Consider the following 22,669-nt stretch of genomic DNA (forward strand, 5'->3'; position numbering starts at 1 on the left):
TTCCCACCTGTTTGGCCTCATGGCCCAGCCTATAGCTGTCCCATTTAAAACAGCCCCAGGCCGGGCGTGGTGGCTCATACCTGTAATCCCAGCACTTTGGGAGGCCGTGGTGGGTGGATCACCTGAGGTCTGGGGTTCGAGACCTGCCTGACCAAAGTGGAGAAACCCCATCTCTACCAAAAATACAAAATTAGCTGGGCATGGTGCTGCATGCTTGTAATCCCAGCTGCTCAGGAGGCTGAGGCCAGAGAATCACTTGAACCTGAGAGGCAGAGCTTGTGGTGAACCGAGATTGTGTCACTGCACCGCAGCCTGGGCAACAAGAGCAAAACTCCATCTTAAAAAGAAAAACAGCCCAGAGCAGAAGGGGCTCTCCTGAGAAGTGACTTCAAAGGTGGGAGGTGGAGGTGTGTAGGGCTGTTGTGCAGCTGCTTCTCCCAGACCCTCCATGTCTCGGGCAGGCGGGCCCAGCCCAGACAGCCAGCTCTCCAGGCCGAGATCCTGGAGAGGAACCCATGACAGCTGGGCAGCGTCTACTGCCTTTGCCTCTCCTCCCAGTGTGGACTTCTAAATTTTACCTGCTGTCAGCTGGAGAGGCTGGAGGGCTTCCACAATGTGACTAAATGCCACTTGGATTCCACTTCACTCACAGCCTCCCTCCTTGTGCATTTCCCTCTCAAAACCGTTAACTACGGACTTGGGCTGTGCCTCCCGTCTCCCTGAGCCTCTACGTGAATGCTTGCTCTTCTAAGCTCCTGAGCTGAAGCCAGGCTGTCAGGTCAGGCCTGTACCCCTTTCTCTACACATACACCCCCTCCCCCCCCCACACACACCCACAGTCTCCCATGGGCAGAGCTCAGGAGCTGACTTCACACAGAGAAGCCAAACCACGACAGTGAACTGCAGCACCCAGAAGCCATCTGCGTGGAGCGCAGCCAGCAGTGCCTGTTACGCAGTTTCCTGCTTTGGTGTCTCAGCCCCAGGAAGCAGGAGGCGAGTGCCGTTGGTTTGCTGCAACGTGGAGAAGCACAGAAGAACCGAATTCTGATGCCCAGGTGCGTGGGGCCTCCCTGTGCCTGTGGTGGTGCAGAGAAGCCACTACCCACCCTGGAAGATGAGCCTGGGTGCAGTGGGTGCAGCTGACCGTTTGGCCCCTCCTCAAAGGGAATGAGATGGGCTCATTGTGGACCAGAAAGAACTGATGGCCCCAAGACTTCCGGGGCAGGGAGGGGGGTGCACTTCCTGTCTCGGGCTCCCAGGATCAGGGAGCAGAGGCATGGGACCTTCTCAGTAACAGTCACCAATGTTACTGGACACTGCACATGACCCCACAGTCTCAGGCTCAAGGCTGAGAGTGCACCACGGTGAGAGGTGGCTCTTTGGCCAGAGTTCGAATCCTGGCTCTGGCTTGTGCTAGCTGCGTGGTCTCAGGCAGCTCCTGGCGTCCACTTTCCCCGTTCCTTCCTCTGTGAAATGGGGGTGGCAATAACACCTCCCTTGTGGGGTTGTCATGAGGATCCAATGAGTTTGCACCAGGAAAGAGTGGAACGGGGAATTTCCATGGAATCCGCCAGGAGGCAGCTGGAAATCTCCATTTTCTCTTTCTTTCTTTTTTTTTGAGACAGGGTCTCACTCTGTCACCCAGGCTGGAGTGCATCAGTGCAATCTTGGCTCATTGCAGGCTCCATCTCCTGGGTTCCAGCGATTCTCCTGACTCAGCCTCCTGAGTAGCTGGGACTACAGGTGCCCACCACCATGCCCGGCTAATTTTTTGTATTTTTAGTAGAGACAGGGTTTTGCCATGTTGGCCAGGCTGGTATCGAACTCCTGACTTCAAGTGATCCGCCGTGTTGGCCTCTGAAAGTGCTGAGACTACAGGTGTGGGTTACCACACCTGGCCAAATCTCCATTTTCCATACAAGGTAAATAAGGCTCAGAGGGGCTGAGTGTCATGCTCAAGTCCACAAAAATGGCCTTGAACTTGTGGTCTGCCTTCAGAGTCCACAGCCACTCCAGGACCTCCAGGGTGCCCAACCATGCTTACACAAAAAAGCTCCAGTTATAAGATGGTATCCATTCAAGGCTGGGGCCCCATGGGACCCGTCATCAGCTGCTGGCCGAGGGCAGGGCATGGAGCCCGTTTAGACTGACACTGTCCAGCTAGACCACAGGAAGAGAGCTTTGCAGGTCCAAGTTAAGGGTCAACCTAAACATTAATCGCCCTTGATGGAGGGGTTTTACTGTTTGTCAAAAAACCAAGCTGCCCCCAATTCCTAGCTCCACCTCCAAGCCCACCACCCTCCAGGCAGGGCTGGCAGGGACACTTTCCGGCACAAGGCTGAGGCCGCAGGGCTGTTCACTGGAGCTGGGGCTGTGAACAGAAGCAGCTGGAAGGCGCAGGCCTCAAAGGCTGGCTCCCTCCTCCCATCTCCCAGCCTTGAGCACAGGGACCCCAGCCTCAGCCTATTTTCCTGCCCCCCAAATACGTTCACCCTCGCCGCCAGCACTGAGCCACCAACTCTAGAGTGAAGCGCCGCTTTGGAAACACCCAGGACCTATGCGAGCCTACTTTAAAATTACATTTTATTTCTCTTTATGAATATTTGCTTTTTGTTTAAAAAAAAAAAAGGTTCATTTTACATCTTCTTCAAGAGTCTTGTGCCTCCTGGGAAGTGCATTGGTTTGTTTCACAGTACTCTCCACGATGGTGCTTATTGCTGGAAGGAGTGGGTGGCTGTCCACGCCAGGGCAGGGCTGGGGGACAGAAGAGGATCAGGGCCTGGGCAGGACGCCTGAGGCCTGTGCTCCGACAGGAGGAAGGAGGCTGGGGACCAGACCGGAGCTGAGCTGAGTGTCCGCAGCCGGACCTGCAGCCTGGCTGGGGTCTTCCCAGCCCTTTTTCAGTGAGGAAGGAAGGGCGGAAAGAAAGGGCGTGGGTGAAGGTGGCTCAGGGGGCAAGGTGGACTGGGGCCCGGGCATGCAGAGGGAGGGGTGCTGGCTCCCGCTTCGAGTGTTTGCTCACACTCAAAAAATGTGGGTTCGGGACCCCTTGCCCCCAGTAGCTCAGGAAGCCCCTTTCCATTCTGCTCTCCAGCCCCCTCCAGGAAGAACCCAGCAGCTAGAGACCTGCTTCCTAAATCCCCAGGGCCCCGTCCCGCATAGTGCAATAAAGACCTGAGTGGAGAATCGTCTCCAGTGAATGAAAGCCGAGTCCCAGGCCCATTCCCACCATCCCCAGACCTGCAGCTGGGACCCACTGTTCCCCCAAAGGCTACTGCCTCTCCAGGTGGCACGGCCCCCATACTCACAAAAGAGAACCACCAGTTTCTGCGGGGAGGTCCAGCCCCCACCAAGGGCCCCCTGAGCACTGTGCCAGCCGGCAGCTCCAGCCCAGTGTGTGCCAGGACAGCCTCCTGGCACGAGCTGGACCTGGAGACTGACAGCAGAGACTGAACGGGCATTAAGCACTCCTTGAATAAACGAAACAGCCTGTGGACAAAGGAGCGGGGCAGGAACCTCTGTGCCCACACTGTCCCACGCTGTCACAGAGACTCCTACAAGTGGCTCATCTGCAGCAAAAATGGATTATTTTTCTAAATGGACGGTTTTCTGTGCTTGATAGTTATTAGGCTGAGTGCAGGCCCCGGGACGGGGGTGGGGGGTAGCTGTGGGTTTGGCAAGCTGGAAGGAACATGGCTTCAGCAGAATGTCCCGTTAGCCCCTGCCAGCAGCTACAGGCTGACACTACTCAGAACCCTGGCACAATGGGTCAGGACTAAGCGTGGCCTGAGGCTCCCAAGGCCTGGGACCGAGGGAGAGCAGGTCCCAGGGATGGGCTTCCCGATGTCTGTCCTCACCTGACGCTGTCCGCTGTGCCATCCCAGCCTCCAGAGTGGCTCTGACCCCTTTCAACCATGGGCCAACTCAGCCCTCCCAGCTCTTGACCTGGATTCACTTCTTTGAGGACAGGAAGCAGAGGCTCAGCTGATGGCCTCTGAAGACTGCCCTATAGCTCGGGTACCTTCCACCTCATTCACTGTGGCACCCAGAGCCTGACTGCGCCCTCCCCCAGCCCCGAGGGCCTGGGAGGGGCGCCCCCTGAGAACAAGCCCTGTCTTGGCCCCTTTACAGTACACTAGAGCCCAGCCAGCCATCGGGGCCGGGGCCTGCCCCATTCAAGTCTTAAAGTCCCTGCAAGAGGGGATGTGAATGCCTTCCTCACCTTTGAGACTAACAGGGAGGCTGTGTCTTGGTAGTACTAGTGGCCAGCCCCCAGGCACCGGGGACCAGTGTGGATGGAGAAAGATAAAGCCACATACCTGGAGGGATGGACCAGGGACCCAACTGGGGGTGGGTCCTGAGGACTGAGAGGGTGAAAATTCCCTGGGCTCACAGGAGCCTCCCTTTCTCCTCCTGGAGCCACCCACGGGAAGTTAAGGCTGCTGGGAAAGGAGAGGGGAGAAAAGACCAGGCCGCTGGCGGGGCCGCCTCACCAGAGATCACAGCCCCTCCGCAGACCTAGGGGTCAGGGAGAGAAGGGGCTGTTCAGGCAGAGTCTGCCTGTGGTTTTGTTTCTGCCAAAAAGAGTGAGCAGCTGGTTTCAGCTCTAAATGCCCATCCTTACCCTTCTCCCAAGACAACGGGATGAAGGCCTCAAGAGAACATCACAGGCGACCCCACCCCTCCCCCCACCTCTGGCAGAAGAGGAAAAGTCTGGTAGAAAAGCAATCCTGCTTCTGTCTCCAATTCATTCGCTTCCTTGAAATTCAGCTTAAGGCAGAAGTTTGGCAAAGCAAGTCTACATAAGGCCGCGTGATGGGGGACGGGGGCCTGGGGGACATCGGCAGCAGTGCGGGTCTGTCTCTTTGATAGGGGCTGGGGCTTCCCTCCTCATCAGCACCTCCTCCTCCTGCCCCTGAACCCCCAAAACAGGAGGTTTAAAAAAAACAGAAAAAAGCAGTGTTTCAGGGAATCTGTGACAAGTAAGCGACTGAAACTGTGAGAAAAAGGAGAGAAAAGGAGACCAGAGGCGACCCTGAGGGCACACGTGGGGTCTGTCTGTCCCGCTTAGGTCTCCCCTCTCCCTGAAAGGAAGCAGGAGGCCTTCCCGGGGGGCATCAGCACGGTGAGACCCGCCCGCTGGAGAAGGTAGAATGGTTGTATCTTGCTGAATGATGAAGAGTACATCTGCGTTTTGATTTCAGCGGTATTATTATTCGCGAGTCTAACCTGGCAGGTCGCCCTGGCTGTCACCGGTGCTTGGGTGGGATCACCACCAGCGGCTGCCCGTACTTGGGCCGCCACATGAGGACCTGAGCGTCGTTGGCATTGGGCTTGACCAGGGCGCTGGGTGGGATGGGCTCGTTCTTGCTCAGGATTTTGGGCTGGTCCTGGACGATGGGCTCCCGCAGCCGGGCTCGCTGGCCCAGGGGCCGGTTGGGGTTGACCTCGATGCTGAGCTGCATGCGCCAGTGCAGCGTCTGCAGGATGATCATGTCATTGGTGGACATGTTGGTGGCCACCAGCCAGGTGGTGAAGCTCTGGTCCCGGTGGATGTTGGTGAGCTTGGCCACGTTGCTTTCACTGACGGGCACAGCCCACGTGACGCTGGGGTAAAAGTTGTCGTTCATGCTGATAATGAACTTGGAGTCCCTGTTGGTGGGGCCCACGATGGTGCAGGTCTCCGTGGTGTTGCCATACCAGGGGTAGTTCACCCCGTCCGAGTCACTGATGGCTTGGATCTTGCCCTCCTGGAGGTCAGGGAGCTCCCAGCTGGACCTGCGGACAAGGAAGGCCGGTTCACTCACTTGGTCACTCAAGCAGGGATTTCTGTGTCCCCCTTGCAGGCCAGGGGCTGTCCTGGGCCCTGAGGATGGAACAGACCCAGAAGACCACCCAGTCCCCTTTGATATTCTGGAGGCAGGGGGGTCAGACCATAGCTCGCAGCGTCACTGTCATCACTGCTGCTGTTACAATCATAACCCTCAGACAGAAGAGGGTAGCCCGCCTAGCCCAAATTGCTCTGGGGACATACAGATCCCACCCTCCCACGTGGCCGTGGGTACAGTGGCATCTGGGACCCACTCCAGGCTATAGGGCCCCTCACAGGTTCACAGACAACCTTTTCATGAAACCCCTCCCTGCAGATACAGAAAGCAAAGCGATGGGCTGGGGGTGGAGAGTGAGGCCACATTTTCCTAAGGACATTTGGCCAAGCGATGGGGCCTGGGACCCGGGCACCTGTTTCCACCAAGGCACCTGTAACAGGGAAGCTCCGGACCCTGCAGCCACTGCGCCTTCCGCTCACTTACGCACACAGCCGGTACTCCCAGGAACAAGCTACTGCTAAAGACCCACTCCTGGCTGGGCACGGTGGCTTCCACCTGTACTCCCAGCACTTTGGGAGGCCGAGGAGGGTATATCACAAGGTCAGGACTTTGAGACCAGCCTGGTCAACACAGTAAAATGCTTCTCTCTACTAAAAAATACTAAAAAGTAATGGCAGGTGCCTGTAGTCCAGCTACTTGGGAGGTTGAGGCAGGAGAACTGCTTAAACCCAGGAGGCAGAAGTTGTGGTGAGCTGAGATTGTGCCACTGCACTCCAGCCTGGGTGACAGAGCAAGACTCTGTCTCAAAAAAAAACAACAACAATAACAAAAAAAAAACCACTCCCAACCGGACGCAGTGGCTCACACCTGTAATCCCAGCGCTTTAGGAGGCCAAGGCAGGCGGATCACTTGACTCCAGGAGTTTGAGATGAGCCTGGCCAACACAGCAAGACCCTACCTCTAAAAAAATGCATTCCTGCTCCTAGAACTAATCACAATAGCTGTAAGGTGGGAGCAATCCAAGTGTCCAGCGACAGATAAATGGATAAACAAAACGTGCTATATACGTACAATGGAATGTTCCTCAGCCTTAACGAGGAAGGACATTCCACACATGCTACAACACAGATCAGCCTTGAGTGAAATAAGCCGGCCACAAAAAGACACATCCTGTGCGATTCTCCTCATGTTAAGTCTCTAGTGTTGTCAAATTCAGAGACAGAAGAATGGAAGTCGCCAGCGGCTGGGAGAAAGAGGAACAGAAAGCTGATGTTTCTTGTGCACGAAGTTTCAGTTTTGCAAGATGAAAAGAGTTCTGAAGATGGGTGCTGGTCAGGGCTGCACACCACCTTGAATGGACCTAATGCCACTGAGTTATGTACTTATAAATGGTCTATTTTGGCCGGGTGCAGTGGATCACTTGAGGTCAAGAGTTCGAAACCAGCCTGGCCAACATGGTGAAACCTCATCTCTACTAAAAATACAGAAATTAGCTGGGCGTGGTGGTATGCGCCTATAATACCAGCTACTCGGGAGGCTGAGGCAGGAGAATCACATGAACCTGAGAAGCGGAGGTGGCAGTGAGCCCAGATCACGCCACTGAACTCCAGACTGCATGACAGAGCCAGACCCTGTCTTAAAAAAGTAATTTAAAAAATAGGCTGGGCGTGGTGGCTCGTGCCTATAATCACAGCACTTTGGGAGGCTGAGGAGGCAAATCACGAGGTCAGGAGTTCAAGACGAGCCAGACGAATATGGTGAAACCCTGTCTGTAACTAAAAATACAAAAATTAGCCAGGCGTGGTGGCGGGCGCCTATAGTCCCAACTACTTGGGACGCTGAGGCAGGGGAATTGCTTGAACCCGGGAGGCAGAGGTTGCAGTGAGCCAAGATCGTGCCACTGCACTCCAGCCTGGTTGACAGAGCAAGACTCCATCTCAAAAATAATGACAATAAATAAATACAACGGTCAATTTTACAATATGCTACATAGGTTTTACCATAATTTTTAAAATGCATTCCCCTACTTATACATCATATAATGGTAGCAGTCGGCAAAATTGGGGCCGTAGAGGAGGAATGATTAGGAACATGATTTTGCTAATTTTCCTGTTCATTTCATTGAAAAGCTCACTCATTAGAGTAGCAACTTCCTAGTGGGCATCTCCTGCACAGCCCCTGAGCACCGACCCCAGACTCAGGGAACCTGGAGGCAGCTCACACAACCGCACTGTCTGGGATACCCAGCCATTCCTAATATCTGGGGGCCCCACAGTGGCAGGCAGGATGACAATGGGGTGAGCCTGCTCATTCAGTCCCCCAGCATGGATGGAGACGGGGTTCAGGGTCTCTTTGTCCACGGGGGCCTAGCCTTCTGTTTCAGAAGGAAACGCCCACTCTGTCCTCACATAGTGCTTACACTTGCTTGGAAAAGACTTCTGGTTGTTTGGTTTTTTTAAGGCAGAAGCAAACTGGCATAAGGAACCCTGCTTTGGCCTTGTCCCCTTTCATGTGCAAAGAGCTGAAGGCCAGGTTTGGGGGAGTGGGGCTGAGCAGCAGAACGGCCCCCCTCTTCCTGACCCCAGCCTTGAGTTTCCTTTCCTTTCCCCAGCCCTGAAACTCCCAGGCCCTGGCTCAGACACAAACAGGTGAGAAGCCTCCCGGGCTGGCAGACAGCACTGCGTCACGCAGGGCATGCATGGCTCAGGGCCAGGCTACGTGGATCCCTCCACCTGCAGAGTGCAGTCAAGGGCACAGCTCAGGGGCACCTGCAGCAGCCCAGGGTCCACCGTCTGCCCCGGCTACTCACTCTGTGGTCCAGTCACAGACATGCTGGGCCTTCACCATCTGATCAGCAGCCCTCAGACAATCCACCACCGTCTGCCCGCCAGGTTTTGTGATGATTAAATGCATTGATACTCACTGCTGGTGCAGCCAACAGCAGTCGGTGGAAGCTTCTGGAGACCCTTTGAGGGTTATGGTGGCATCAGCAGTTAGAGGTGTGCCTCTCCCAGACCAGGTAGCCCTGATTTGACCTGAAGCCTTTTTTTTTTTTTTTTTTTTTTTAGATAGAGTCTCACTCTGTCACCCAGGCTGGAGTGCAGTGGTGTGATCTCTACTCACTGCAGCCTCCACCTGCCAGGTTCAAATGATTCTTCTGCTTCACCTTCCTGAGTAGCTAGGACCACAGGCAGGTACCACCACACCCCACTAATTTTGCATTTTATTAGAGACAGGGCTTTACCATGTTGGTCAGGCTGGTCTCAAACCCCTGACCTCAGGTGATCCGCCTGCCTCAACCTGCCAAATGCTGGGATTCCAGGCGTGAGCCACCGCCCCGGATGAATTATTTTTATATGAACCTGCTTCTCTTCTATTTCTGCTCAGTTTTTAAATGCTTTTTGCCTGCCTTTTTTTTGATTACACATTTTGTTGGTTTTTTTCTTCTTCTGTTTCTTCTTTGTACTTATTGGGGATTTAAACATTCTTTTTTTTTTTTTTTGAGATGGAGTCTCACTCTGTCACGAGGCTGGAGTGCAGTGGCGCAATCTCAGCTCATTGCAATCTCTGCCTCCCAGGTTGAAGCAATTCTCCTGCCTCAGCCTCCTGAGCAGCTGGGACTACAGGCATGCGCCATCATGCCTGGCTAATTTTTTGTATTTTAGTAGAGATGGGTTTCCCCATGTTGGCCAGGATGGTCTCAATCTCCTGACCTGGTGATCTGCCCACCTCAGCCTCTCAAAGTGCTGGGATTACAGGTGTGAGCCACGGCGCCTGGCCCGGACTTAAACATTCTAATTATGTTGTTAATAGTTGTCCTTGAAATTTCCCAATTATTTTTAATTTAAAAGTCTAAAATTAAGCAATATCTTAACCACCTTTCTCCTTTTTTTTTTTGAGATGGAATCTTGCTCTTTCACGCAGGCTGGAGTGCAGTGGCGCAATCTTGGCTCACTGCAACTTCTGCCTCCCAGATTCAAGCAATTCTCCTGCCTCAGCCTCCTGAATAGCTGGGACTATAGGCACCTGCCATCACGCCTGGCTAATTTTTTTATTTTTTATTTTTGAGACAGAATTTCATTCTTGTTGCCCAGGATGGAGTGCAATGGCATGATCTCGGCTCACTGCAACCTCCACCTTCCACGTTCAAGTGATTCTCCTGCGTCAACTTCCCAAGTAGCTGGAATTACAGGCACGCGCCACCACGCCCAGCTAATTTTTTTTTGAGACTGAGTTTCGCTCTTGTTACCCAGGCTGGAGTGCAATGGCGTGATCTCGGCTCACCGCAACCTCCGCCTCCTGGGTTCAGGCAATTCTCCTGCCTCAGCCTCCTGAGTAGCTGGGATTACAGGCACGCGCCACCATGCCCAGCTAATTTTTTGTATTTTTAGTAGAGACGGGGTTTCACCATGTTGGCCAGGATGGTCTCAATCCCTTGACCTTGTGATCCACCCGCCTCGGCCTCCCAAAATGCTGGGATTACAGGCTTGAGCCACTGTGCCTGGCCCCATGCCCAGCTAATTATCTAGAGACAGGGTTTCACCATGTTAGTCAGTCTGGTCTCAAACTCCTGACCTCAGGTGATCCATCCACCTCGGCCTCCCACAGTGCTGGGATTACAGGTGTGAGCCACCATGTCCGGCCTAATTTTTGCATTTTTTTTTTTGTTTTTAGTAGAGACTGGGTTTCACCATGTGGGCCAGGCTGGTCTTGAACCCCTGACACTTGAGGTGATCTCCCACCTTGGCCTCCCAAAGTGCTGGGATTATAGGTGTGAGCCACTGTGCCCGGCCCTAAAAACCCTGAGATTTTCAATGTGGTGACATCAGACCCTTGAACCATGCTCAGGGCCCTTCTGAGTGCAGGCCCCAGGCAGCTGCCCAGTCTAGGAGGCCAGCAGGCCGTTCGCCTCCACAGCTGTGGGCAGAGGCAGCTAAGGCCGCCTGTCACACTCCCAACCTCCTAGATGTGGTACCCACAGGACAGCAGGCAAGTCCAGGCTGGAACCCAGGCATCGGAATGCTTCCGGAGCTGAAGTGGCCTCCTCAGCCTCTTGCAGCGTCCCTGTCCTGACTCCCATTGTCACTCACCCAACAAACATCTGCAGGGCACCTGCCTTCAACATGCCATGAAGCCCAGATGGGTGGACAGAGCTACTGTTCTGGCGAGTAATGGGGAGGCCTATGTCACCGGGACACAGCACCATCCTGGACTCCCCCTTGCCCCTCCATGCTGTGCCCCTTCTCCTCCTCTGCCTCCAGCCTGGCCTTGCCCCTCCCTGGTCTCCCAGCTTCCTGCAATCTGTTTCCCCGCCAGAAGCAGCCTGAGGGATCTTCTAAAAACACAAATCCGATTGCATGGCTCCAACACTGTTAAACCGACCACGGCTCCCCTATGCTCTTAAAACTGATCCAAACTGAAGCCCGGAGCCCTGTGTGTGTGCACATGTGCACGTGTACACACACGTCCTCCCTGGACTCCAGGGCCCCCAGCCATTCTCAGCTGCTGCAGTGGCCATGCTCCACCCTCTTGGGGCCTTCTACTGGGAGCAGCGTCATCCTCATCCTCCTCCGCCCCCCCTTTTCCTCCTCCTCCTCTCCCCTCTTCCTCCTCCTCGCCTCGTTCATAGCTGCTCATTACTCAGCTCTGCAGCCACCACCCCAAAGAAGCCCGCCCAGACCCTCTGCAAGGGCCAGGTGCCCCCGGTATTCAATGCCACTGGATCTCGTCCCACTGCCCCGAGGCCCATGCATGAGGATGATTAAATACTGACACACTCATTTGCTGCCAGTCTGTTCCCCAGACAGACCACAAGGCTGTGAGGGCAGGGCCAGGCCTGCCTCAGCCATCACCATGTATCTGGGATGTATCACAGCACCTGGCCCAGCTTCAGGCACCATCGACGTCTGTGGAAGGAATCAGTGACTGTCAGTGGCATGCTGGGTCTCCCCTAAAGCCCACAGGGCACCTCTGTGAAGAGCCCAGGGCCCCCAAAATTGCTCTGAGCTTCTGCTTATCCTGCAGGGCTGCAGCTGCAAGAGCCGCTCACTGGATGGTCACCTTAGCAGACGGTGACAGCTGGCACAGTGAGCACAGGGGCTGCACTGGGCACCACACCTCCCTAGAGCTGGGGCCGTGGGGTGCATTTTATAGAGGAGACTTAGGGCAGTTAAAGGCCAGGTCCAAGTTCACACAACTGGGAAGTAACTGGGCCAAGGCCCCCAAACTGACCCAGTTCTCCCCCACCAGGCTCTAATGCAATCTAAGCGACCCTCTCACCTCGGCCTCCCAAGATGCTGAGATGAGCCACCACGCCTGGCCTAATCTCCTTTTTAAAACCTCAACTATGAAAGTCTAAGGCTGGAGGTGAGGGGGCATCACTTGAACCCAGGAGGTCAAGGCCTGCCAGGGCAACAGAGCAAGAGATCCTCACCTGTATGAAAAACTTGAAAATTATCCAGGCATGGTGGCGCATCCCTGTACTCCCAGCTCCTCGAGAAGCTAAGGTGGAAGGACTGCTTGAGACCAGGAGTTCAAGGCTGCAGTGAGCTAGGATTGCACCACAGCACTCCAGCCTGGACAACAGAGTGAGACTGCCACTAAAAGAAAAAAAATGCCGGGTGTGGTGGATCACCCCTTTAATTCCAGCACTTTGGGAGGCCAAGGCGGGCGGATTACCCAAGGTCAGGATTTCAAGATGAGCCTGGACAATATGGTGAAACCCCTCTCTACTAAAAATACAAAAATTAGCCAGGCACAGTGGCACGTGCCTAAAATCCCAGAAGACTCTCTTGAACCCAGGAGGCAGAGGTTGCAGTGAGCCAAGATCATGCCACTGCACTCCAGCCTGGGCGACAGGGAGAGGCTCCGTTTCAAAAAAAGAAGTGTATCAAGTGAAAACTGAAAGCACCTACCTCCCCATGAGCCCCTCCCGTGTGCCCCATGCACTCTGGTAAACATCCTTTGAGACCTTGCTCTCTGCATACACACAGGATATGTTCCCAACCTTCAGTGTAACAAAAATGGGTTACTACCCTACAGATTGTTTGATGACTTTAAACAACAATGTAATAACAATGTATCATATCATTTTCCCACATGGGAGTATCTACAGCTATACCTGTCCTCAGCGCCTGTGGCCCTGCCTCAGTCTGCACTGCAGGCAGACTGTAATTTCACTCCCTGTTGAAGGACCCTTGAGTTGCTCCTGGCTTTTTGCTATTAGGAGCCGTGCAGGAGTTAACATCCTCACGTGTGCATGTTTTTCTTTTTTTTTTTTTTTGCTTTCTTTGAGTCAGTCTCGCTCTGTTACCCTAGGCTGGAGTGCAGTGATGGAATCTCCGCTCACTGTAACTTCCATCTCCCAGGTTTGAGTGATTCTTGCACCTCAAGTGATTCAGTTCTCTGAGTATCTAGGATTACAGACGTGCACCACCATGCCCAGCTAATTTTTTGTGTTTTTAGTAGAGACGGGGTTTCTTCATGTTGGCCAGGCTGGACTCGAGCTCCTGACCTCAGGTGATCTGCCCACCTCGGTCTCCCAAAGTGCAGGTGTGAACCACTGTGCCCAGCCCATGTGCATCTTTATGTGCTGCTTCTCCCGTTCACATGATCGTTAATTCACTTGTTCAGTAGATTATTTTTTTGGACGCCTCTGGTAACACGCAGGCCCTGAGCAAGGGGCACAAGGTTTCTGCAAAAGGCTCTAAAAGTACAGGCTGGAGGTGGTGACTCAGACCTGTAATCCCAGCACTTTGGGAGGCCGAGGCGGGAGGCTCCCTTGAGGTCAGGATTTTGAGACCCTCGTCATCCTGGTGAAACCCCGTCTCTACTAAAAATACAAAAAAAAAAAAAAAAGCCAGGTGTGGTGGTAGGCGCCTGTAATTCCCAACTACTCTGGAGGCAGAGCCAGGACAATCGCTTGAACTCAGGAGGCAGAGGTTGCAGTGAGCCGAGATCGTGCCACTGCACTCCAACTTGGGCGACAAGAGTGAAACTCCATCTCAAAAAAAAAAAGTATGGCTGGGCACGGTGGCTCACACCTGTAATCCCAACACTTTGGGAGGCTGAGGCAGGCAGATCACTAGGTTAGGTGTTCAAGACCAGCCTGACCAAAACGGTGAAACCCTGTCTCTACTAAAAATAACAAAAATTAGCCAGGCATGGTGGTGGGTGCCTGTAATCTCAGCTACTCAGGAGGCTGAGGCAGGAGGCAGGGGTTGCGGTGAGCCTAGACTGCACCACTGCACTCTAGCCTAGGCAAACAGAGCGAGACTCCGTATCAAAAAACAAAGTACAACCACTGACCTGAAAGGCACGCACATGTGAACGGTAACAGGCACAGCCAAGCTCACCTCTCAGCATCCTTACCTACCTCAACTGTCCTCCCACAAACAGGTGAGGATGCTCCCCTCCCCTGAACACTGGGCACAACTGATCTTTTTTCATTTCACCCAACTCCTATCAGCAAAACAAAGGATGTCAGTATGTAACTTCCCTGATTGCTACAGCTGTGGAGTGCTGCCTCACATGTCTCTGGGAGCAGCCAATGTTTGTTTCCAGTGCTTGGAAAGTGGATGAGGGCTGCAGTGATTGCTTGGCCAGGCTGGTCCTGGGGGAGTTCTTGTTAGGCTGGGCCATCCCCCCTACTTCCTCCCACCCCAAAGCCTTGAAACAAGGACTTCCCTCTCCCACCCACCCCACCCTTGCCTCCGCCAGGGCCCAGCAGATGGGGGAGGCCACCTTCCGGTTACAGAGAGGAAGCCTCCTCCTCAATTGTTCTTTGCACAACTGAAGCTCAGGGCCCGGCTTCAGGAAGAGGCCACGTGGTCAACAGGGACATTCCTCCATGGCCTGTCCCCAGATCTGCTGGCGCTGAGCAACACTGCTCAGGCAAGCAGCTTCAGGTCTTAGATGCTGCGACCACATCATAAAATGAGGCCCTCCTGAGCTCCTGGGAAGGATGCTGAGAGACAGCAGGTGGGAAGGGGCCCAACGCAGCCATTCTCAGCGTCATCCCAGCAGGGCTGGGTGGTACTCAGTGGTCCCTCCAACCCTGCCCTGTCCTTTCCCACCAGCCTTTTTGTTTTTTGAGATGGGGTCTCACTCTGTTGTCCCGGCTGGAGTGCAGTGGTACAATCACAGCTCACTTGCAGCCTCAACCTCCCTGGGCTCAGGTGATCCTCCCACCTCAGCCTCCCAAGTAACTAGGACTACAAGCACATACCACCATGCCTGGCTGATCATTTTGTGTTTTTTGTAGGGACAGGGTTTCACTGTGTTGTCCAGGCTGGTCACTGGCCTTCCGTAACACAGTGGCGGCACACGTTTTGATCAGAAAGACCCTCAGAGGTTTCATGGTCCAAGGCACTCATGCCAGAGAAAGGTAACTGAAACCCAGAGAAGGGATAATATACCAACAGCAACAAGAGTACCTCCTTTCTGCTGACTCTGACAGGCACCTAATGAGTAAGACATTATCAGTAATTATGATTGACAGCCATGGCATTGACAGCTGCCATATATTGAGTGCTTGGTATACCTGAGGTGCTGAGCTAAGCTCTTATCATCACAACCCTATGAGACAGGACTCATATTCCCATTTCATAGATGGGAACAGTGAGGCTTGGAAAGGTTAAGAGGCTGGCCCAAGGTTTGGGAGCTGGGGTTCCTACCCTTCTACACATGGGCATGGGGCAGTGTCCCTGTCAACCCAAAGGTTCTATCTGAGCTGCTCCTCTGCCTCCCTGTCCAGTCTTCCCTGTGGCAGAATCCTGAGCCATACATTGCCCCTGGATTTGGCCTTGGCCATGGCTGTGGGCCAGGTTCCCAGGGGGCTCCAGAGAAGGGCAAACCAGGGACAATGTGGAACTTCTCCCACACAGGCGAGAAATTGTGACTTGTCACTTAGGAGACTCTGTGCCAGCTGACAGGTGGCAGTTGAGGAATTGCGGGGGCCGGGCTGTGGAGGCAGGTGTCTCCAACAATTTGGAAAGGGGGGGTTAGCTTCTAAAGTGATGTGGGTTGGACCCAAAGCCATATAGAAACCTCTCATGCTGGCACAGAGAAACTCACCCTTTGTCAGCTCTGTCTGTAAAAGTCAGGATATTATTGAGATGGGTTTTTTTTTAATTGTTCCATTTCAAATATTTCAAAGCCAGAATGTCATTCTAAAAAGTTATCCTCCTGGCTTAGGGATTAATTTTAAGCAGGGATAACGTTTGGGGGTATTATGGATTTCAGTTAAGTATTTGGAATTAACATTTTGGATACAAGCCCATTTGTGAAGAATGGAAGCCCTAACCTAGCTCCTGCTACCTGGCCCCTCCCGGGTCTCAAAGCACAGGGCCTGGCTTTCATTTTAAGGATTTGAATTGTCTGGGTCTGAGTCCAGTGGTTCTCCACTAAGTGTGATTTCACACACCCCCACCCCATGCCTGGGGACATGACTGATTGTCACAGCTTGCAGGGATGTGCTCCTGGCAATGGAGTAGGTAGAGGCCAGGGATGCTGCCCAGCCCCCTGCCATGCACAGGACACCCCCCCACCCACACAAAGAATGACAGGACCCTGGGCCAGGCGGAGCAGAGGGACAGCTCTGGGCTGGTTGGGGTTCCTGTCATCCCAACCACTGTTCCCTTTCCTTCATGCCACGAGGCTTAAAAACTTGGAAAATGGAAGTCATCGCAGGAGGCCTGGGGCAAGGGAGACAGGAAGGAGGTTTTAAATCCCACCTAAGGCTGGGTATGTTGGCTCACGCCTGTAATCCCAACCCTCTGGGAGGCTGAAGTGGGCCAATCACCTGAGGTCAGGAGTTTGAGACCAGCCTGGCCAATGTGGTGAAACCCTGTCTCTACTTAAAATACAAAAATTAGCCAGGCATGATGGTGTACACCTGTAATCCCAGCTACTCCGGAGGCTGGGGCAGGAGAATCATTTGAACCTGGGAGGCGAAGGTTGTAGTGAGCCAAGATTGGCACCACTGCACTCCAGCCTGGGCGACAAGAGTGAGACTCTGTCTCAAAAAAAAAAAAAATTAAAAAATTATAGATAAATAAATAAATAAATCCTATCTAAATGCTTCTATTTCCATTCACCAAGGAGCTGAAGCAAGGCCACATGCTGGCCTTCTCCATGAGCCCTTTGAGGGTGCAGGTTGAATCCGGGGCTCTGTTCTTAGCCAGCTCAGCCCCTTAGGACGATTCTGTTGACTACTAATAAGTATTCGGCAGCTGCCTCCTCTACGTCTCAGCCACGGGATGCTCACCCGAATCCTCACAGATGCCCATGGGAAGTTCTCACCTTCACCGACAGACACCAAATGGAACCCCTGGGGCTGTCTGGCTGAAGCCAGGGGCCAGGACCCTTCTGCCCATCTGCTTCAAGCCGCCCCTCCCAGGGAGCCTCCGACTCCATCCTGTCCCTGGGGCTGGCCCTATCCCAACTGGGATTACACAGCCAGTGCACCCAGGGAGAATGAACTGAGTGGGACACAGAGGCTCCCTGCAGGGAAAGAGGAGTCCCGAGAAAGAGTGGGAGCAAAGAGAAACATCAGGGGCAGAGGCAGAGCAAGGAAAATGGCCTGGAGCCACTTTAAAATGCAAGCGCTTCATGCCTTATGTGGCTTTAAAAAGTTTTAAACTGAGGAAGTGGGCCCTAAGTGACAGAGAAAGACGGGCTGGGGAGAAAATTCGCTACATTGTGTGGTTGACATCTGTCCTAATTCTATAGTTTTAGCCACTTGTCTGACAGAATAACAGTCACAATGACAACACTGCTAAGGACGATCCCCATCCCATCAGCGCCTGCAGTAAGTACTCACCACGAGCTTGGCACAGGACTGACTGCTTGGCAAACTTGGTTGGCTTGAGCGACTCTCACAATAAGCCATGGGGAGGGGCTATTCCTAGCCCCAGTTTGCAGATGTGTAAAGTGAGGCTCAGAGTGGTAAAGGGACTTGCCTAAGGTCACACCCTGGAAAGTGGCAGAGCCTGGCCTGCCACCCAGATCTGCCTAAGAAGTCATGGCCCAAGGAGGGCAAGGTCGTCTCAGGTCCAAGTGTCAGGCCTGGCTCCAGCCACATCACCTGAACCTAATCAAGAGTCACCAGATGGAGACCAAGTCTTGGGCAAGACATCGGAAGCCCCTGTGCAGAGATGGGGAAACTGAGGCTTGGAGTCTGTACCTCAGGCCAGGCCTGTTGCCTTCCCACTGCGAGTAGCACCGATCTCATTAGAATCCAGTTCCCACTAATGCTCACATTTTTTCAAGTTCAGAAGAACCCACTGGCTTCCCTACCCCTTCTAGGGAAGAAACTAGGCTTAGCCCAAAACCCCTAGGAAAACTTTTGTTTCTACAACTGTCCTGGATGCCTTCAAAGCCTGAGGAGGTTTCTGGGCTTAAGGGTTCTTAGAAAAGGCCCTCACTGCATAACTAAGAATCATGTTTCCCTGCTTAGAATAGAAAGGCAGCCCCCTGCCTGAACTGGATTACTAGCTGCTCTTGAGACGAAAAGGGCTTGGCACAGAAATCAGGCTGGTGGAGAAGGCCGGTGAGAGCCTTCAGATGTGCCCCCCAGGCACCTCTTTGGGATGGTCACAGTCACAACCTGGGTTTAAGGGTTACTGTGATCCTCATGTTTCCTTTAGAACTTCGGAATCATTAAGTGGAGAAGCCACGAGGCCTGGTGTCCCACCATCCTCCACCCCTATCATTTACAGGTGGCCCACGAGGTTCTCAAATCAAGTGATAAATTCCAATTCCTGCGAAATTCTCCTCTCTTTTCCCCACTTGCAAAACCGGGAAGTGATGCTGCAGAGAGTGGACACTGAGAGAGGTTCTGGGAGTGTCCACAGCCAGTCACAGGGCTGTATGGCTTGGCTGCCCCCGGGGCCTCCCTGGCTCTCTCCAAAGGGTCTTCATGCTCAGAAACAGCTATTTTCACCACCTCTGTCTTAGGGTGACCCTTCAGGTTAATTCACTTTCCCAACTCTGTCTAAACGGAGCCCTTTCCACCCTGGGGACGGCTTTCTCTGGGGTCAGGAAGCAGGCCAGGAAAGGAGATCGAGGGTCCCAGTGTCTCCACCGGACCTCCAACACCGTAGGCACACTCTGGAGACAGCTGGGGCCGCAGAGGAGAGGCTCCTCTTAGCTGTTCCTGTTAGGGCCTCACCGGAGGGACATTGGAGTCATCTGCATAAAGGGGCCTTCTGCCTTGGAGACAGAAAGTGCTACCCTGTGAAACAAATCCGGCTTTTAAAACTAACTGTGCCCTCAAACACAGAGCCATTCGGAACAGCGAAGCACTCCCCCAGGTCCTCGAATACACTTGAAGCTGCCAGAAAGATCACTGAGGCCCAATTGCAAAGCCCGGAACACACAGGTCTGGGAGTTGCAGAGGGCCTGAGGGTCTGCCCTGAGCCCCCAGAGAGCCAGGGCCTGGATAGCAGCCCTGTAGCCTCTCTGCTGACTCCTGATGGCACCATCACTCCCCAGGCGGACAGCACACTTGCTTTGCCAGAAAACACTGGAAGTAATGTTCCTCTGCTTTCTCGGCATCTTGCAGGGAAGGACACAAGAAACCCGGGGAAACAGTGGTGGGGTAGGGTGTAGGGCCATGACCCCAATCTGGATCCACAGGCAAACCCTTCAAGGAGCCACCGGGCCAAGGAGGCCACCTCCATACCTGCCTAAAGCTTCCCCATCTCCATGGTATCTCCACCTTCCCCCACACCTATGGGCACCCACCAGGCCTCCAAGCTCGGCCACCCCTAGCAGTCCCCCATCCCCAGAGCTGACTCCCGGCCTTACTCACATGCCCTGCTCGCCATACTGGTTGTAGAACTCCATGTGGCTGCACGCCTGGATCCAGCCAACGATCCAGGTCTCCTTCTTGGGGATGGGCGGCATGATCACCTGGGCCGAGGCCCGGAAGTGGGGTGTCCGGTAGCGGAGCACCACGTTGGAGGACTCATCGATGCTGGTGGGGACGGGGTCAATGGAGGCTTTCACATCAATCACCGTGATCCCTTCCCGGAAGACCCTGGCTTTGCCTCCGATGCTCTGAATACAGCCCATGGCACACAGGAGCACTCCGATCTCCAGGGAAGCCAGCAGTCACAGAGAAAACCAGGCATTGAAAGGACGTAGGCTGCAGGACCCAGCGCAGACGGCGCTGCTCTCCAATCTCAACTCTCAAGACCGTTATCCATAGGATAGAAAACTCACTGAGTAGAGGGGAGTTGCATATATCACTACCGCGGCCTGTTTATAAATAAGGATTCTGCTGCATTTCAAGAGTCCTGGGCTCGCTCTTCTTCTCCTCGCAGTGGACAAAAATCACCGATATTCTTTTGGTTAAAAAAAGAAGTTTGGAGTTTAATGAATAGTCATGTCACTCTGACATCCAGCCTCACACGCGGGGACGGCAGCTCACAGACTTTCCCTGAAGTCTTCGGAGGAAGCAGGCAAGCGCCGGCAGATCATAAATAAGGAAGGCTCCGTCCCCACGCGGTCGCGCCACCCTAGCTGCAGAAGCGCGACTTCCTGCCCTCCGGCCTTCCGCACGCGCTGCCTCCGGGCCCCGCACCCGTACCCGCCCGGCGCGGCCGAGTCAATTGCAGAGCAGTTTCCGTTCACCCTGCCGAGGTCGGGGCGCGCTCGGGGCGAGCGCCGACCCGCGGCTTCCAGGAGGCGAGCTCCAGGCTCGGGCCGCTCGCCGGTGGAGTGCGACGCGGGTCTCCGTCTGCGCCCACTCGAGGGTGGGGGCCCGACGACCCCACGCGGGCGCTCCGCGTCCCCTCGCCGCTGTCGCCTCCGGCTGCAGCTGCCTGCTTCGCTGCAGCCGCGGAGGACCTGGTGGGAGGTGGAAGGGACAGCGCGTCAAGGCCCGCCTCAAAGTTGAGCCGAACTTTGCTGCGGGGGGCGCGCGGGGGAGGCGACGCGTGTGAGCTGGGCGCGGGCTGCGGAGCTGACGGCGCAGCTCTGGGCGGTCTCCTCGGAGGCGGTGGCCCTCCCCCCACCCCGCCCGCCCCGTCAGTGGCAGCCGCACGACCGCACGCGCCAGCGAATAATCGCCACCCGTGACATCTCCGCTGACACCCTCCCGGCCGGGAGCGAGGTGGGGGGCGAGCAACTGCCGCTGCAGAGGGCGGTGAGCACTTGCCCTACGCTGCCCCCACCGCGCCGCCAGCGCCAGGCGCCCCTTCCCACCCGGGTCCCTCTGGCCCCTGGGCGCAGGGCCACCCACCAGGGCCGTCTGACCCGGCGGGCGCTCCGTTCCCGGCCAGGGTCTCTCGGTCCTCAGAGGGCGTAGTGCCCCTGCCCCGCCGCGTCGGGCGCCTCCGCGGACCCCCTCCAGCCGCGAGCAGCCCCAGGTCCCCGCGCGTCGGGCGCGCTCGTCGCTGCCGGGGAACTTTGGCGCGCACGCCCCCACCCGGGCGGCGCCGCCGACTCACCTGCCCCGGGGCCACTCCGCTGGCCCGGGCCGCCGCCCTCCGGACGCCCCTGACCCCGGTGCGGGCAGGCTCTCGGGGAGCCCCCACCCCCCTACCCCCTTCCCCGGGCACTGTCCCTCGGCTCTACTGGGGTCTGGGGCCGGCGTGGGCGCCCCCGGCCTCCACCCTCTGCCGGCCGGGGCTTCGGGGAGCGGCCGGGGGCGGAGGGCTGAGGCTCTGGGCTCTCTCGCCCCCACCCCGCGCGCCTCCTTTATTTTATGATCATGGTGAGCGCGCTGTCGCCGCTCAGCCCCGCCGCCGCGCCGCAGCCGCCTGGCGCGCCCAGCTCTGCCTCGCTCTGCTGCAGCATCGGAAAGGCAACCGGGTCAAACTTTGCAGAAACTCGGCCCCTGCGCCGGCCCGGACCCCGCGTCCGCTCGCCGCCGCCGGCCGAGTGCAGCCGGCGCACGCAGGGACCGCCGCCCGCTCGCCAGCCCCGCGGGGTGCAGGTCCGCAGGCGGCGGCGGCGGCGGCGGCGGCGGGCGGGCGCCGCCTCCTCCTCCCCGCCCGCCCGGCTCTCCACCCTCGCGCCCCGCACACAGCCCGCCCTCCCCCTGGTAATCCCTCGCTCCCCCTCGCTCCCTCTCGCTGCAGCTGCCGGGGGAGCTAAGCCTCTCTTTGCAAAAACGACATTTCCTTTTTGGCCAGCCCCGGGAATTCTGGGTAGTGTAGTTCCGCTGCTGTAACGGGGCCAGGTGGGCTGCTCCCTGTGCCCTTTAAACTCTCCGGGCTAGCGGCTTTCCGGGGCTCCGAGCGCCCGAAGGGCTACCCTGCCATGGATTTCCCGGCCGCAGGGAGACAGTGGCTTGGTGGAGACAGCGCGGGGGCTTTGTAGGCTGCAAGGCTGGGAAGGTGGCGGGGAAGGGGAGAGAAGTTTGGCGAGAGGTGAGTCCCCTCCTGCAGGTCTGCTGGCAGCCTGTTGGACGCCAGCTGTGTGATGAGCACTGTACCGGAGCATGAGTATCGTTTCAGCCACCATCGGCCTCCCTGCGGAGGGACATTGTAACGATGTGCACTCCACAGAGCAGGCATCCAGAGCTGAGCAGCTGGGGGACTTGCCCAACGTCCCCAACCCTCCCGCAGGTGTTCCGGCTGAGACTGGGAATCCAGTGGTCCCAGTGCAAGGGCTCACAAGGAGCGTGAGGCCGGACAGCCCTGGGAAAGCTATGAACCCCACCCCTACCATGCAACTACACCTAGGGGAAGCCCAAGCAATTTGTGATGTAAGGACATCTGGCAGCCACATTAAAGCCACACTCCACACACTCTTCGTCCCCATCCCATCGCCATGACTCTGACTTCCACAGGTGCCCACACTGGTTCAGGGCAGTGAATGTCAGAGCACAC

General features: G+C 55.6%; 1 protein-coding gene across 2 annotated transcripts; it reads right to left on the reverse strand.

The window, feature by feature from the left end:
• Positions 1–2,566: 2,566 nt before the first annotated feature.
• Positions 2,567–21,937, reverse strand: FAM78A (family with sequence similarity 78 member A). Of its 2 annotated transcripts, XM_054237167.2 has the most exons (3): positions 21,284–21,937; positions 19,642–20,681; positions 2,567–5,778 (listed from the first exon to the last, which is right to left on the reverse strand). In XM_054237167.2, the coding sequence occupies exons 2-3, from the start codon at positions 19,902–19,904 to the stop codon at positions 5,250–5,252; spliced, it is 792 nt and encodes a 263-aa protein (XP_054093142.1). In that variant the 5' UTR covers positions 19,905–20,681; positions 21,284–21,937; the 3' UTR covers positions 2,567–5,249. The 2 variants fall into 2 exon arrangements, with proteins under 2 accessions (XP_054093142.1, XP_054093143.1); XM_054237168.2 differs by lacking the exons at positions 19,642–20,681; positions 21,284–21,937 and adding an exon at positions 6,900–7,298.
• Positions 21,938–22,669: the final 732 nt, after the last annotated feature.

Source organism: Callithrix jacchus, chromosome 1, assembly GCF_049354715.1.
Source record: "Callithrix jacchus isolate 240 chromosome 1, calJac240_pri, whole genome shotgun sequence".
NCBI classification, from domain to species: domain Eukaryota; kingdom Metazoa; phylum Chordata; class Mammalia; order Primates; family Cebidae; genus Callithrix; species Callithrix jacchus.

Bases quoted from the DNA above. Each gene is read 5' to 3' on its own strand.
- FAM78A (XM_054237167.2), bottom strand. From the start codon at position 19,904: ATGGGCTGTATTCAGAGCATCGGAGGCAAAGCCAGGGTCTTCCGGGAA. The intron at 5,779-19,641 runs GTGAGTAAGGCC...CCTTGTCCGCAG, and splicing joins CAGTATGGCGAGCAGGGCAT to GTCCAGCTGGGAGCTCCCTG.